At 43.3% G+C, this 16,101-nt stretch overlaps 1 protein-coding gene across 15 annotated transcripts in view; it reads right to left on the bottom strand.

Moving 5' to 3' along the window:
• LOC105473862 (ArfGAP with GTPase domain, ankyrin repeat and PH domain 1) overlaps positions 1-16,101 on the bottom strand; it is a 644,177-nt gene that overhangs the window by 213,979 nt on the left and 414,097 nt on the right. For 13 of the 15 annotated variants that reach the window (XM_071073619.1, XM_071073622.1, XM_071073625.1 and 10 more), the window contains one exon: positions 12,140-12,308. In XM_071073619.1, the coding sequence (XP_070929720.1) occupies positions 12,140-12,308 (169 nt within the window). The other 2 variants (XM_071073627.1, XM_071073628.1) reach the window with 2 other exon arrangements.

The raw sequence follows: 16,101 nt of genomic DNA, 5'->3' as shown, positions 1-16,101 counted from the left end.
CTAACATGGTGAAACCCCGTCTCTACTAAAAAAAAAAATACAAAAAACTAGCCAGGCGAGGTGGCGGGCGCCTGTAGTCCCAGCTACTCGGGAGGCTGAGGCAGGAGAATGGCGTGAACCCGGGAGGCGGAGCTTGCAGTGAGCTGAGATCCGGCCACTGCACTCCAGCCCGGGCAACAGAGTGAGACTCCGTCTCAAAAAAAAAAAAAAAGATGATGTTGCTAATTTTGTCTTTAAAATCTAAAATGTCTGAATATTCTCCTTATGTTTCCCTTGTAATGGTGTCTCTACAAGTATAAACTGTCATGCCATCTGCCTTCTGTTTGCTTTAGTGCTGTAGTTGGCATCACTTTGCTTGAGCTCACTCCCTCAGTGAGTGCTTACTAAACACCCACCATCAACTAGTGAAGTGCTTGGTGCTGTGGACAACTCCACGGCACCCCCATCTTCCAGCATCCCAAAGGTCTGATGATCAGAGCGATGCCAATGTTGTCAGAGGTACAGTTTACAAAAGAAAGGAAGGAGAGAAAACAAAACAAAACAAAACCCTGTGTTTGGGGCACCATGTACACGCAGATGAAGGACGTGGCCTGACAGCAGGTGACAGTGAGCTGGAGTGCCAGGGTCATCCCTTCCCTCCCATCCCTGGGTTACTGCTCCATGTTGGGGGTGGATATCATGTGGCAGCTCGTACAATTCAAGACAAAATATTTACCATGCCAGACGCTAACTTCTCATTTAAGTAATTATATTTAGAAATAAGTGTATTTATTTATTCTAAAGACAAAGTAGCTTTCTCCAGCCACACAGTTCTACATTGAACAGAAAAAATATATAGAATCCAGACCCAGCTGCAACGACAAATGTCATGACTACTAAATACATCAACGTGGCCATGCAGAATTCAACATCCTAGAATTAAGACGGTTCACTGTCACTTCCTAAAATGTGGAGTTTTATTCTGATCTTCGCAAAACAATGTGTGCCCTTCTCATTTCGCCATTTTTATCTGCTGAAGGAACACGTGCTGCTCCAGATTCCGATAGTGTTTACAGAGAGCCATCATACGGCTGGCTTGGCCACAATCCATCTCCTGGTATGGGTTATATGGACAAGCTGATATGCAACAGTGAGGATGAGGTGTGTAAGCATTATGAAAATGGAGAAGAAAAGAATTTTTGTTTGTTTGGTGTCTTCCTTTGCCATGAATAACGGTTCCATCTTCATTCTTTCTCCTTTATATGATAAATGCAACAGGTGTGTGTGTGTGTGTTTTTAAACATAGAATTCATTTTCATTTGACAACACTGTTTTGAGGAGAACTTTCTCTGGTCATCTCTGAATTTTACAGTCCCTTTCCAGGAGCAGGTGGCCACACTGCTCTACTCTGAGAAGTATTTACTACTACTTCTTTCTCTGCCTTCCAGTTCTTACAAAATGATCTCACAACCGAATCCAGCACTAAGCACCAAGGAGTACCCTGGGCTCACAAGTTTGATAACATGGGCGGGTTTTACAGGTTTGCTGGTTGAGATGTTGCCGAGTTTGACCACTCACTAGAAATATTCCAGAAACGCAATCGTTCACTATGTGAGTGGTAACTCAAAACAATGGGTCACAAGGTTTCGAGACGGAAAAATGTCACGATTACTTCGAAAAACTCTCCTCTGCCAATGTGGGAAAGGACTGCAGAAAGCAGGGAAGCCACGGACTCAACTCTAGCCTGGAAGAGTCAGAAGCCCCTTCCCAAGGCCTCGGTTCTCACTGGCGCCTGGGGCTGGCAGCTGGCTCCCTGGTGGAGGGGGCCCGAGTAATTCACAGAGGCTCTTCCAGGCACCTCCTCTTTCCCACAGCTGACCCTGCAGACCACTTCGCTGGTCTCAGAAGCATCAGTGCAGCAGCTGAAACACTATTCCTCACCACCTACACACGTTTTTGAGAGAAAAAAAGTTTTTGAAGCACCTTTTATTTACTTGTAGGCACACCTGTTACCACATCCAACTCGGGAGCCTGGCCATCCTGTTATGCCTCAGCTGAAATCATCAGGAATCAAGTTGCTTTAGTTGGTTCTTTCAGAAAAGAACACTCTACTTAGAGTTCAAATAATGGAAGCTTTCCTTACATCGGAAGTGCGACACTTACTTCTGAATTGCACACCAATGCTCGGGACCATGGAGGGCTACTACAGGGGAACAACATCTGCAGGAAACCAACTAATCTCCTCAACATCGATCACTTACATTTCACATGACGGGTAACATGCAGGACTATAGACTTAATGAAAAAATAATTGCTAGGTCACAAAACTAAGAGAGGATAACAAAGAAAGAAATAACAGTGTATGCCTCAAAGAGTTTACAATTTAATGATAGAAGCAATATCACACGAATTTGCCTAAACCTCAGTGGGAGCAATGTATAAATACAGAAACAACTAGTAGTGAGAAGGCATTACTCATAAAAGCTGAAGATGCTGCAATTCTTAAAAAGAACTAAGATGAACTTTAGTGTCTTTTAATGTCAGATTTAGCTAACTTCCTGATGTCTAAGAGAAGCCTCACAAAACATTAACTTTTTCCCTAAAAATTGTCAAATAGACATTAAAACCAATTCCAACAAAACCTGGTTTATGAAAGTAGACATCACACGCTACTGATATTGAGGTTTTATTTCAGAAAAATAATTCTCAACCCTCAATAAGGCTTCCATTTGCAAATGGTCTACCAAGGTGCTAGAAGGGTACTTAGCAGAAGCCTCCAGTTTACATATCAGAGGTTGGAACCAAGATCCAGTGTGTGGGAAACTCCCGGGTGACCTCGGTCGACACGAGTGGGAAGCAAGGATCTGTGTTCCACCAAGCCTTGGCCACACCGCATGCCGGCAGGGGACACGCGTGGACTGACACTGCTCATCCAGGGCCCACAACAGACTCCGGACTCCAGAGTTATTATACTGTTTTCTAGACCGTTTGAAACTAAACAAAGAAAAACTTTCTTTCCATGAGACAACAACGGGTCTAGTTCTGATGTTGCGTTATTTTTTTTTTAATAGCTATTACCACTGTAACAGCAGCTTCGCGACTCCGCGTCTGCAGTGTGAGCAGTTTTGATAAACAGCCTCTGCGGGCCACACAACGGGGATAATGTATCCTTAAGTACCACCAATGAGCTGCCATTCTGCACAGCCAATTACTTCTGTGCGTCTGTCACTCAAAGGAAAAATGACTGAGCCCATTAGATCAAACCTTTGTCACTGTTCCTAATGCACTCTTAGGCCTCATTAATCTCCGGGAGCAGCAACAGAGCCGCCGGTGCCTCATTGCCTCCCCCGAACAGGCCCACGTGAAGCCTCTCATCTCTCCCCCAAGTGCACCACGTTAATCAAGCTCTCCTTATTACCCCGGTCCCTGTCACGGCGGAGAGCGCTCCCTCTTAAATGCTCTCATTATGACCCATCTTTAGAGCCGGCTAAGTGGAAAAAAAGAGAGAGGGAGAGAGGGAGAAAGAGGACGAGAGAGAAAGAGGAGAGGAAAAAGCAAGTCCGATCACATTAATATTCATGACAATAATTAGTATTCTAGGTCACTGAATATTCATGCTATTAGTTTGGTTTTTTATGGGTTTGCTGGATGTCCTGATTGCTGAAGTGTGGAGAAAACAGCATGGTTGAGACTTTAGATGTCAACGGCAGTTCAATACTCAAAACACATTTGCTGTCCCCGCCTCCCCCACCTCCCCTGGAAAATCAGCTTCAACCCTCCTGACGGCTTTAATATTTCGAAACCGCTGGGGGCCTCAAGTGGGCAAGGGGGGGGGATGTGGAGGAGAAGCGGAAAGGTTTCCTTTGACAAAGGTCTAAGCATCAATCTGGTTAGGATAAAAACATATCCATAGTTGCAAAAACCCAACAAAGACACACTTTAGAGACAAGAAGATATCTGTCATCCTAGAACAAAAATGTCACAACCAGGAGTTACAGAATAAAGTGACCACAGGACACAGACTGGAGCAGATAGCTCCATGGAGATCCATGAAAGTCCGAAAGAGCATTTCTTCTGTCTGCCCCCTCATTGCCATGATAGTGGGATGCTGTCTGTTGGGGAGCATGGGTTTGTGAAGTCTAAGCCCTATGTCCATTACGTCTACTCAAAGGCTATGTCAATGCTTTATTGTATTTGAAAAATTAATTCAAGAACATAATTTCTTTCCCCTCTTCCTTCCTTTTGGCATAACCATTATGATGAAGTAATGATATAATTCTGTGAAGTCAGCATCAGCCAAGTTTTTCAAAGGAATGCTGTGTGTTCTTCTCTGTAGAATAGAAGTGGACACCATTTCCCCATTTTAAAAACAAGGAAGCTGGGGTTTACTGAGACAACTTCAGAAGGGTCTGAGACAGGAGAAATGGCATTCTATTCAGTGATTTTGACTCCGAAACCCTTGCTCTTGGCCATTATGTTTTCCTGCTCTCTACTTAAATGTGAAAATAACTGTGGAAGCCAGTACAACTCTGCATTCTGTTACATGTGGATAAAGCTTCACCAAACTAGGCTGGCCAAACATTCATGTCAGAAAATACGTTGTTTCACCTCCTTCTCTGGACCTATACCTGAAATTCAAGTTGGGAAGATTCTCCAAAATGTGGCTTCTGGTGGATCCCCATTAGAATGGCAACTTAAGACAGCATAAGTTCCAGGCCAGAAGAATGGAAGTGGATAATGGCCATGGACATCCTGAGAAGCCAGTGACCTTGAATGAGGAAGGGAAGGTTTAACCAGGCCTGAATAAATATTTTTTGGATTCTTCTTTTTTTCTGGAGTAGATCCTTAAGTAATTTTTTCAAAACCCTTTAAGATGGAGATGTTGTATAGCCCTGTATGTTGTCTAAAGATGTCTTTTTTCCTACCTTCATTTCATTAGCCGTCGTCTTTGCATAGGCTTCTAGGTTCAGATTTAATTGTCCTTAGGAGGGAATATTTCCATTACATTTAAGAATGCATGTTGCTCTTGAGAATTCTACAGTCAGATTTCTCTTGTAGGTTACCTTGTTGTTCTCCTATTTTGGGTGTGTTTTAAGATTTTATTTTTAATTTTGCAGAGCCTCCTCTCCCATCCAACTTGATACTTGACTCTTCAGATATCCTTACTTGCCTCTAGCATATATTCTTCTGTTATATCTTTGACTACCAACATGTCTTTAGCCATGTTCTTTACAGTATTTGTCTACTGAATTTTTTAATTTTTGCAATCTTTATTTCTAAAACTCTTTCTCCTATAGTATTTTCACATACTCTTTATTGTTTTGACACAGGCCTCACTCTGTTGCCCAGGCTGGAGTACAGTGGCATGATCATGGCTCACTGCAGCCTTGACTTCTTGGGCTCAAGCTATCCTCCCACCTCAGCCTCCTCAGCAGCTGGGACCACAGGCACTCATCACTATGCTCAGCTAATTTTTGCATTTTTTGTAAAGACAGGGTTTCATCATGTTGCCCAGGTTGGTCTCGAACTCTTGGGCTCAGGTGATCTGCTCACCTAGGCCTCCCAAAGTGCTGCGATTACAGGCATGAGCCACCATGCCCGGCCAAACACATGCTCTCTGTTTGCTTAATTTTATGAGTATCATTAATAACTAACCTATTAAATCCTTCTGTTGATAGGAGTTACAATTTCCTTTTAAATTCCCTTTCACCAAAATGTCACCCTTTTTCCTAAGATCAGTTATCCTTCACATTTTTACTGTTGATTCCCACAAATGTCTTCGTTGTCCATTATCTACGAACAAGAGTATGTGGGTTGATAAGGCAGATGAAGTGGCCAAGGTTTTCTCTGCAGCCTCGACCAACCAGAAGGCTGGTTGTGGGCTCTGAGCAGGTGTATGGCCCATGGTGACTGGTGGGTTTCATTTTAGACCTACTGTGTGGGGCACTGTGAGTGGCTGGTGCACTTCATACCACCTATGGTCAGAGCTGCCTTGCCTCTCCATTTCTTTCTCTTCCTCTGTGACTGTGAGGAGGTTTGAGTTTCACAATCATCTCCGTTTCCCTGTTTCGAGCACCAGCATCCACATCAAAAGGTTCTGCTCTCCCTAGGCATGCTGCCTGTTCTGATGCATGCTCTCTTGGGGGTGTTGGTGGCAGGGACAACACTGGCCAGCTCTCCTTGATTTCGTCGCACAGCCTGCTCTGTGCCCCAGCCCACTCCTGAACTCCACGACCGCCACAGGGAGCCCAGAGCCACCCCATCACCACTGCAGCTCCTCTGCTCTCCTCAATGCATGAGCCCCAGAGGGTGGCCTGAGCCCAGTCATCAGCAGTGCACAAGGCAGCTGCTCTGACAGTGTGTGTTTCTTCCTCTCTCCCAAACCCACAGCAAAAACTGACAGGAAGATGACCACATTTCCAGCGTTTTAAAGTGTGAAATGTAGTCACTATTCCAATACAGGCAAATAACTTCCCAAGTCCTAGGAATACCCCACCCCAAACCCCCTCCAGGTATTTTTTATTCAATTGCCCCAAGTATCCCTTCAGCACTTATCACTCCTTACAACGATCTTACTTGTGTGTTTATCTTTGGAATCCTCCACCCCCACTTGAGTGTAAGGGTCCTGGAAGGAGACCGTCTTGTCCTCCCCCTACTCCGATATCCAGAGCATTAATCAAGGGTGGGCGCACAGCAGACTCAGTAACAATGGAGATGAATGGCACAGGAGGCGGCGACACAATCCACTCTCTGTGTCAGTAAACTGGTGGGAGAAATTAAAAGTCAACACTGACTGACAGTTAGGCATTATAATATTTGAAATATGGAATGCATGATGACTGTGTGCTAGAGAATCAAGAGAAACCTCCACTAGCTATTCCAACTAACAAGAGTTCAGCAAGATGGAGGAATATAGAAAATACAAAAATTAGGAGTTTTCTTAATTCTTACCAATTAGATGACGTAATAGACCCCACCCCTCCAAAAACGATTACCTTCACAATGCATCAAAAATTATAAACTAACAGAATAGATTAACAAGACATGTCCAGCATCTAAATGAAAAAAAAAAAAAAAAATGCTGAACTTTGCTGGAGGCTATAATACAAATTTGAATAAATTGGGAAATAACATAGTAAAGATGTCACTTCCTCCACAATTAATAGCTTAAAAGCAATGCCAGTTAAAAGCCATGATAGGATTATTTTTATTATTTTATTTACGTGCCCGTATCACAGCCTCAGGAAGTCCTGATGTCACGTGCCCCAATGAGGGGATTATTTTTATCAAGACGGAGAAGGTTTCAAGTTATTCTTTAGTTCATTTGAGAAAAATAAGCAGGCAGCAGTAGCCAAGAAAAACTGGAAGATAAAAGAGAAATATTCAACTATGTTATATACTACCAGATATAAACGGAGTCATAAACCTACGACATTGTGGTAAATCTACCTAAGGTAAGACAATGCAGGGATACCAGGTCTCGGAATAACATCTGAGAGGCCAGAAACACAGCCCATTTGATGAAATGATTGAGTTCTACAACAAAGGAGACATATGGAATTAATAGGGAAAGAAAAAAAAATTCAACAAAGAGAAAAAAGGACAGTTGATTATTTATTTGAATAAAAAATTCAATTAGATTTCTGTCACACACAATAGACCCAAACAAATTAAAGGTGGATTAGGGGCTAAATACATGCATATACATGTATACACACACATACATACAGATATATATGCATATACATATATTCACACACATAAACACATATACATATATTTTTTAAGGAAAAAAACAGTAAAACTAAAACTTAGAGGTATACATATATAAACTATGATCTGGTTTCAAGATTATTAAAGGCTTTCTAAATAGCTTAAAGTAGAAATCACAACAGTAAAAGATAATCTGATTATAAATAAAAGAGAGGGAAAACCTCTTTATGTAAAGAAGACCATAAAATTTAAAAGGCAAATAATAAACTGGGGAAATACCTGCAAAATATATTCATATCCTAAATATACAAAGAGTTCTTAGATATCAATAAGAAAAAGACAGAACCTAGAGCAAAAATGGGCATATATACACCTAAACAATTAATTACAATGTAAGAAACACGTACAGCTAATACATGTGAGCTGTTCAGCTTCACTACCTATTGAAGAAATCCAAATAAACAAAACATGAGGTGTTTTTATGGCTTATCAGATTAGCATAAATTCTAACAATAATATTAATAGCATTAGCAAGGGTGTGAGGTGAAATGGGTGACGGCTATGGATGGGAAGAGTTTTTATATAAAACCTTTTAGAAGTTAATTTGGAAATGTGTATCATGAACCCTGGAAATGGTTGTACCAACCGAATGAATCATTCCACATATGGACAGTAATTCCAAAGCAATAATAGGTGTTATCCACAAAGACTTAGGTTCATACATATATCAGGTCTATGTGAATGCAAATTACGGGAAGAGAAGGCGTAAAACGTTGATCTAATTCAATCACATTGAGGTAAGAAAATGAATACAGAAATGAAAATACAAAGGAAGAAAAGCCTCCAGTTCACCTCGAACTGAGACAAAACAAACGAGACTCAAGAGTGAAAAATAAAGTATTCAATTTTTTGGCAAACAGCTCTCTAATACCTATTTTTAGCTAAAAGTCCATCTCTTAAATGTAGCCTCAATTTATTTCAGATTGAATTTGTTGTGTTGGAATTCCTCAGGTGAAAGGACATTTTGTGAATGATGGTTTTAGACATAAGAAACTCAATTTTCAAAGAGCATAAAAACTCAAATCCCCAAACGCTTTAATTTCTTAAGCAAGAAAGAATGTATCACTTTACAGATTCATGTTCATGTTTAGAGGAGGTGAATGCAAATTAAAATTTCCCAATATTTTAATGAAGCTGCTTCCTCTTACAGAGGTGCCTCCACCCATGGCTTATTCTCAGAACCCGAGAACGAAGCTGAGCAATCCACAGGGGGCTGCCATCTGAGGATCTATCTGTGCATTCTCGCTGCACACCAGCTGATGACTTCGCCGGCATGCTTGGTCAGGGTGCCACTTCCCTTAGCACTGCTGTGGCCATCAGGCATTTTCTTCTTCCCAAAGTGGCACTGCCTTTGTGCTAAGGCCATACCCCCACTTCTGTAGCCCTAGTTGGAATCCAGAGAAGAGGGAAAGTCAGCCAGGCCCCTGTGTGGGATTAACCTGTCTGAGGGTTGCGGAGATGTCACACACTGAGGGCTGTGACCATGGAAAAGGGATTTCAATCACGTCACATCCCTCCCATTTGCCCAGCAGGGGGGCTCTTAAAGAGAATGAAACTGAGCAATGGGAAATGCCTTCCAAGGACACACAGCTCACTCCCTCAAAGAGAGAGGCCCATGCCACAGCCGATTCCATCAGCTATGGCACGGTTTAGAGGGCCTTTGTATTATCTACTTATAATCAAACATTAGAGTTTCCCTTAGGACAACAGTGGCATTTGGCTCCAAGGAACGTAAGTCTCAAGATGAGGAAGTTCGAAATCCTACTTTTACATAGTGAACCCTTCTTCACAGAATTGGTGCCCTTCCTTCATATCTGTGTGCCTGGCAAATTCCTATCCTTCATTCAAACTCAGCAGGTATCCCCTATTCCTTGAAGCCTGGCCCACCTCCTGGGGTGGAGCCGACCACAGCATCACTGTGTCTCCATGCCCTGCCCTTTACACAGCCCTGCTGGGGTCTGGGGCTTGGTGCGGCCTCTGTCTACTTGTCTCTTTCCCCAACAACAGGGGAGATTCCTGAGGGCAGGAACTGTATCTCAGGCACACATTAGAAAGTCCACAAATGGCATGATTTAGCCATTCCACAATGTATATACATAATTCAAAACACCGTGTTACAAAGATAAATTTTTATTTAAGTTTAATTAATTCTATTTAACATATTTTTATCACTTTAAAATTATAAAAACGAAACTCAATAAACACTTGTCGACTTAAATAACTAGATGACTAGATGTGATGTGATGGGTCAGAAGGGGAGGTGGAAATGGAAGAATTCTAGAGGTTAGGGACTCCATATCTATAGTTAGCACAATTTCTGGCACATAATAGGTGCTTGATATATATATATATATTTTTTTGAGACAGAGTCTCACTCTGTCGTGCAGGCTGGAGTGCAGTGGCGTGATCTCACCTCACCGCAACCTTTGCCTCCTGGGTTTAAGCGATTCCCCTGCCTTAGCCTCCTGAGTAGCTGGGATTACAGGCACGCACCACCACGCCCAGCTAATTATTGTATTTTTAGTAGAGATGGGGTTTCACCATGTTGGCCAGGCTGGTCTTGAACTCCTGACCTCAGGTGATTCACCCACCTCAGCCTCCCAAAGTGCTGGGGTTACAGGCGTGAGCCACCGCACCCGGCCTATAGATATTCTTTGAATAAATGAATGACTTTACGTAATGTGCTAATGCAATAAAGCCTTCAGCTTTTTCCTCACTACAGATTGTTTTCTCTTTCTTGTGCCCTTCTTTTCTCTCTTCCCACCCCATAGTTAGCACACCGCTCTAGTAAGAAAAACCTCACGCACGTCTTGGAAGAAAGGTCGGCAGGTCATAGAAGCCCCAGGAAAAATACTGTTCTCACTTTTCTGGGAGGCACTCAAGACTCCTTTAGCATAAAGCCAGTTTTTCTTTTGATGAGAAACAACAGCTTGTGTTTGTATTCAGCTTTCCCAGCACTATCATGTTATCTTCTCTGACATCGCCCCCCCCGCAACACAGGCAGGCCAGGCAAGAGCACCCCAATGTGGTGGGAAGGAACCAGCTCAGGGACTGCCTAACACTGTGCGGTGGAGCCCAGGATGGAGGACCCAAATCTGAACTCCTCTGTACCATCCTGCTCTCTCCTACCAGTGTCGTTCATGCCACAGAACCAGGCCGTCAGCACCGTCCCTCTTTAAAAGCACTTAATGCTTCAGAAGAGGAAAGTGCAGCATTAAAGACCAGAAACTCTTGTAGGAGAGAAATCTGTTTTTTTTTTTTTTTTTTTTTTTTTTTGAGATGGAGTCCTGCTCTGTCACCCTGGATGGAGTACAATGATGCAATCTTGGCTCACTGCAACCTCCGCCTCTTGGGTTCAAGTGATTCTCCTGCCTCAGCCTCCCAAGTAGCTGAGATTACAGGCACCTGCCACCACGCCTGGCTGATTTTTGTATTTTTAGTAGACATGGGGTTTCACCAGGTTGGCTAGGCTGGTCTCGAACTCCTGACCTCAGGCGATCCTCCCGCCTCAGTCTCTCAAAGTGCTGGGATTATAGGCGTGAGCCACTGAGCCTAGCCAGAAATCTGTTTTAAGAAGACAGGATGTAGGTGGGAGAGACGAAAGTTCTGGACTTCCTGCTGGAGAAAATGCAAAATTCTTGAAGGGATTTCCCTATGCTGAAGGAGCCTGACTGTGTGTGTGGGAGGACTCAAGAGCATCTTCGCCTTATCTCTGATGAACAGCAATGGGAAGGTTCATGACACAGGGCAATTATTTGCAAAAACGTAAATAAAATGAACAACGTCATTTTGGATGGCTTGCAACTGGGCACAGAAGCCAGGAATTTCTAAACACATCAACATTTGAGAAAATACTAGCTTTCTCTGATCCTGAATGAATAAAAAATCTCCTTTAAAAGAGAATACAGAGAACCAAAGTTGCATTAAAGAATGGCAGATAATTAAAATATAATAACACAAAATTTACATTTTATATAGGTCAAATGATTTCCTCTGAATCTTGCGTCCGAATGGTTTTTCCACTTTCATACATACAGTTACCGCAAATGAGTTAATCTTTGACATTTAACATTAATTCATGCTTTTCAGAAGGCCCTTAAATACCCAGTTCACATGTTAAACTTCACTTTCCACCACGCGGCCCCGCGAAAGGCCTAGATGCATGGTTTTTGCAGCTGTGATTCAAAGCACCATTTGCTCGCTGGCATTTGCGGAACTGAAAGTTTAAAGGAAATGATCAGCCACAGAAGTGATAAGGTTTCTAAACCTTAATCTGTAATGTGATAGTTACCGCCTCCACTTAACCTAAGAGCCCAACAATGTCCTCAAGCCTGGACCATCTGTTGCCGTTGAACTTGATTTCTTAGTGCGTTTGCTGTAAGCTTACCTGAATTGGGTGAGATGTGTAAACTGCTCATGTCCTTGGACAGGCCATTGGTTTTAGGGCTGGAGATGGGCGCGCAGGCCGACGTGGCTCGGGGTGGCCTCTTCCCTGGGACTTTCACAGTGGTTCTCAGAAGGTCAATCTCCTTACCATGAACATTCTGCATGTAATCCTGTTCAAAATGTTAAACATCCAAGAGAGATAAAAAAAAAAAAAGACCTTTTACAACCTAGAACAAAAGGGTCTATCAGATGTCATGAGTTATAACCCTAAGACCCTTCCACTGTGGAAAGCACTTTAAAAATAATGAGATTTTTATCCGCAGAGTACTGGTAGCATCATCATTATATTTAAATCAGAGTTTTGCTTCTGTGTCCTGGAACTAACCCAGGAGCTAGAGATATAAGGAGAAACACAGCAGGTACCTCCTTCAAGGGGCATTAGGAAGTAAGACTACACATAAAATCTGATTTTTTGAACTCTTGCTTATCAGAGGGTACATTAGGCTCCTCCCATAAATTCCAAATAAAATTCCATGGAGTAGGAAACCATGTTGTAATAACCTTTCTGTTTCAGATGGGAATGTCATTAAAATCTTGATAAGGCTGAAGCTGTCTGGTGAAAAATCAGGAGAAAACTGGAAGTAAAAAGGTCAAGTGTTGTGCTAAGAACCAGGAAGACATCCAAGGGGTGGGAGTTATGGCATCAAAAAAATAGGGAGCTCAGGGATGGATACAAAAAAGCTGGATGTTAGAAAAAGAATCTGGCTTTCTAGGCCTTAGAAGCACATGACCAGCAGCGATCAGGGAACTACCGGGACGCCTCAGTGGACAGTGACGGCTCTCTGGCAGCTCACTTAACTCACCGTGGAGTCAAACAGTACCTGGGAACTGGCTGAAGGGCAGGGAAGGGGGAAGGTGAACAAGCAACTGAGAGCCGGGGGATGGGCCTGCTGGTCAGTGAGTTACTGATCCTTTAGTGCATCATCATCATCATCATCATCATCACTCAGTGTTACTTATTTATTTTTTTTTTTGGTAATGAGGCTCCTTGCCTGCAAACACAGTATCTTAAGCACTCTGGACACATATTACTCAATATCACACCTTAAGAAAGAATATATACTCAGCCCTCTGTAACAATATAACAATTAAAAAAATACAAAATAAGAAAATATTGCATTTACGTTGCATGAGGTATAAGTAATCTAGGGATGATCTGAGGTATACGGGAGAATGTGTGCAGGTTATATGTAAATACTATGCTGCATTATATAAGGAACTTGAGCATTTGAGGATCTTGGTATTCTGGAGGGTCCTGGAGTCAATCCTGCATGAATACAGAGAAATGATTGTATTTGGAAATCACCCTTGGAAAAACAACATTTCAAGTGTTTTAAGACTCTGCAGGAAGTGGGAATAAGTATGCTCTTTCTTTGGCAGCATCTTGGTGAATTCCCTTTAGATTTGAAAACCAATAAATTTGTCTTTGTTATAAGTAATTAAGTTCAGGTGAACATAATTCCATTTCATTTATTAATTTTTTTAGAGATGGGGTCTTGCTAGGTTGCCCAGGTTGGTGTCCAACTCCTAGTCTCAAGTCACCCTCCCAAAGCACTGGGGTTACAGGCATAAGCCACCGTGCTCAGCCAACGTAATTTTAGAAGAACTGCCTAATAAACTCACATGCTGGATGCAAGGGACCGTGGCAGGGTGGGGAAGTGGGCTGCTGTCTTTTAACTGCCCAACGGCAGTTACCTGATGCAGAGAGATAGTTGGATAAAGTTCTAGAATCATTATGCAAGGGTTGGAAGCCTCTGTCTCAAGGACTAGGAAACTTGGCCAAGTGTTTTGAGGGAGCTACTGGGATACAGGGTAGCAGAGAGGCCAAAGCGAGATCCCAGTGGCTTCCAGGAAACAGGCTGTCCACCTTTTTTTCTTTTTTGAGATAAGAGTCTCACTCTACTGCCCAGGCTGGAGTGCAGTGGCATGCTCTCAGCTCACTGCAACCTCTGCCTTCCAGATTCAAGTGATTCTCCTGCTTCAGTCCCCTGAGTAGCTGGGATTACAGGCGAGCAGTACACCTTTTAATTGCAGGACAACACCCACACTGGTGAAGGAGTCACAGGTTTATCAACAAGTAGATGTTTGCTGATAGAAGAAACAGCACAACAAAAGCCACGAAGTACACAATTCCAGTTCAGGGGAAAGGAATGAAACCGTGGGTCCTTGGGGCAGAGGATGAGAAGATCTGTTTTCTCCCTGCCCAACCATGGGAAGGTGGGTGAGCCTGGGGTGTGACAGTGCAGACCTCCCGCAACCGACGCAACTAAGAGGGTGCCACGTGGAGTCAAATCAGACTCAAGGGAAAAGGGTGCAGGAATTCTCAATGGCAGGATGGGCGGGAGGAGAACCTCTTACATGAGGGCACAGCCACACTGGCGGGGGACATTCTGGCAGAGAAATACAGAAATGCAGGTTCCCCTACACCAGCCCCAGAGGGACAAGATGCTTCAGGGTCCTTGGTGACCCCTGAGGACAGAAGTCTTGGTGCAGACAGAAAGCTCAAAACACCAAGGTCAGAACCAGGAGGAAGAACGATGGGCTGAAGACCACTGGAGAAAGGATCAGAAACTGCCACAGTGGGGCAAGTTCAGAGGCAGGGGCGAGGCCGGGCATCCCCGGCAGAGGACAGACAGGCCATCCAGGCGGAAAACCCTGGCACGCGTGCATCTCACATCAGCCCAGAGGCCGGGAGCAGAGGTGCCCGGCCACCCGAGGCTGCTGACTGGCCATTTCATCTCACAGGGTGGCTCAGGGAGGATGGCCTGACTCAGGGCAGGCTGGCCGGAGTCAGCCACGGTCCCATTGGAGGAAAGCTGTCATGGTGGGTTGGGGGTATGGGAGGGTGGTATCTGGGCTGGGAACCACAAATCTGACTTCACCAGCCCCCGAAAGGAGATTCCACTTGGAAGCCGAGAAGCTGGACTCCACAAAACATAAACAACTTTGAGAGGATGTAGACCAAAGACAGAAAAAAGTTATTATTGAATTAACTCTGTTAAAGTAGATGGAAGGAAAGGTAGAGCCGGAAGAGACACAGGAATTCTCAGGACTGTGCTGTGTTGAGGATGACAAATGAAAAGCATATCAGGCTGGGTGCGGTGGCTCACGCCTTGTAATCCCAGCACTTTGGGAGGCCGAGGAGGGTGGATCACTTGAGGTCAGGAGTTCAAGACCAGCCTAGCCAACGTGGTGAAATGCCTTCTCTACTAAAAATATAAAATTAGCCAGGCGTGGTGGCACGTGCCTGTAAGCCCAGCTACTTAGCAGGCTAAGGCAGGAGAATCGCTTGAACTTGGGAGACAGAGGTTGCAGTGAGCAGAGATCGTGCCATTGCACTCCAGCCTGAGCGACAAGAGCGAAACTCTGTCTTGAAAAGAAAAGAAAAGAAAAGAAAAGAAAAGAAAAGAAAAGAAAAGGCAAGGCAAGGCACACCATAGAGTGGTTAGTGTTGGTCATTTCTTAAAAAAGGTTTTTCTCAAGCATCTTTAGTTTACTTCCATTAATATCCACTGAAAATATGCAAACCCAACTTTCCAAACCAAAGTTAATGCTTGTAAATAATGAATTCCTTCTTGCACAGTTACTCCTTTAAAAATATCAACTTGCTATAACTTTCTTCCTTAATGCCAATTCTTAACAAATTAAAATACAATAACAGGAGTGTAATTGAGCATTTATTGCTTATGGGCTCTAAAATGAGGCTAATCAGATAGTGACTAAGCCTCAGCATGGGCTCTTTTAATAGGCATGTTTTAACATACAATAACCAGGATATTTTATTTAAAATTATTATAGAAATGAACCAAGTGTCTGCTCTCCAGATTCGAAAGCGGCAAGGGAACCCATTTATCTTTAGCTCAGCATGGGCTAAGGGATCTGTTTTCTTGCCTGAGTTAGGCA

This window comes from Macaca nemestrina, chromosome 11 (assembly GCF_043159975.1).
Source record: "Macaca nemestrina isolate mMacNem1 chromosome 11, mMacNem.hap1, whole genome shotgun sequence".
In the NCBI taxonomy this organism is placed as follows: Eukaryota; Metazoa; Chordata; class Mammalia; order Primates; family Cercopithecidae; genus Macaca; species Macaca nemestrina.
The sequence above is the reverse complement of the archived record's forward strand: the minus strand, read 5'-3'. Positions and strand labels throughout refer to the sequence as shown.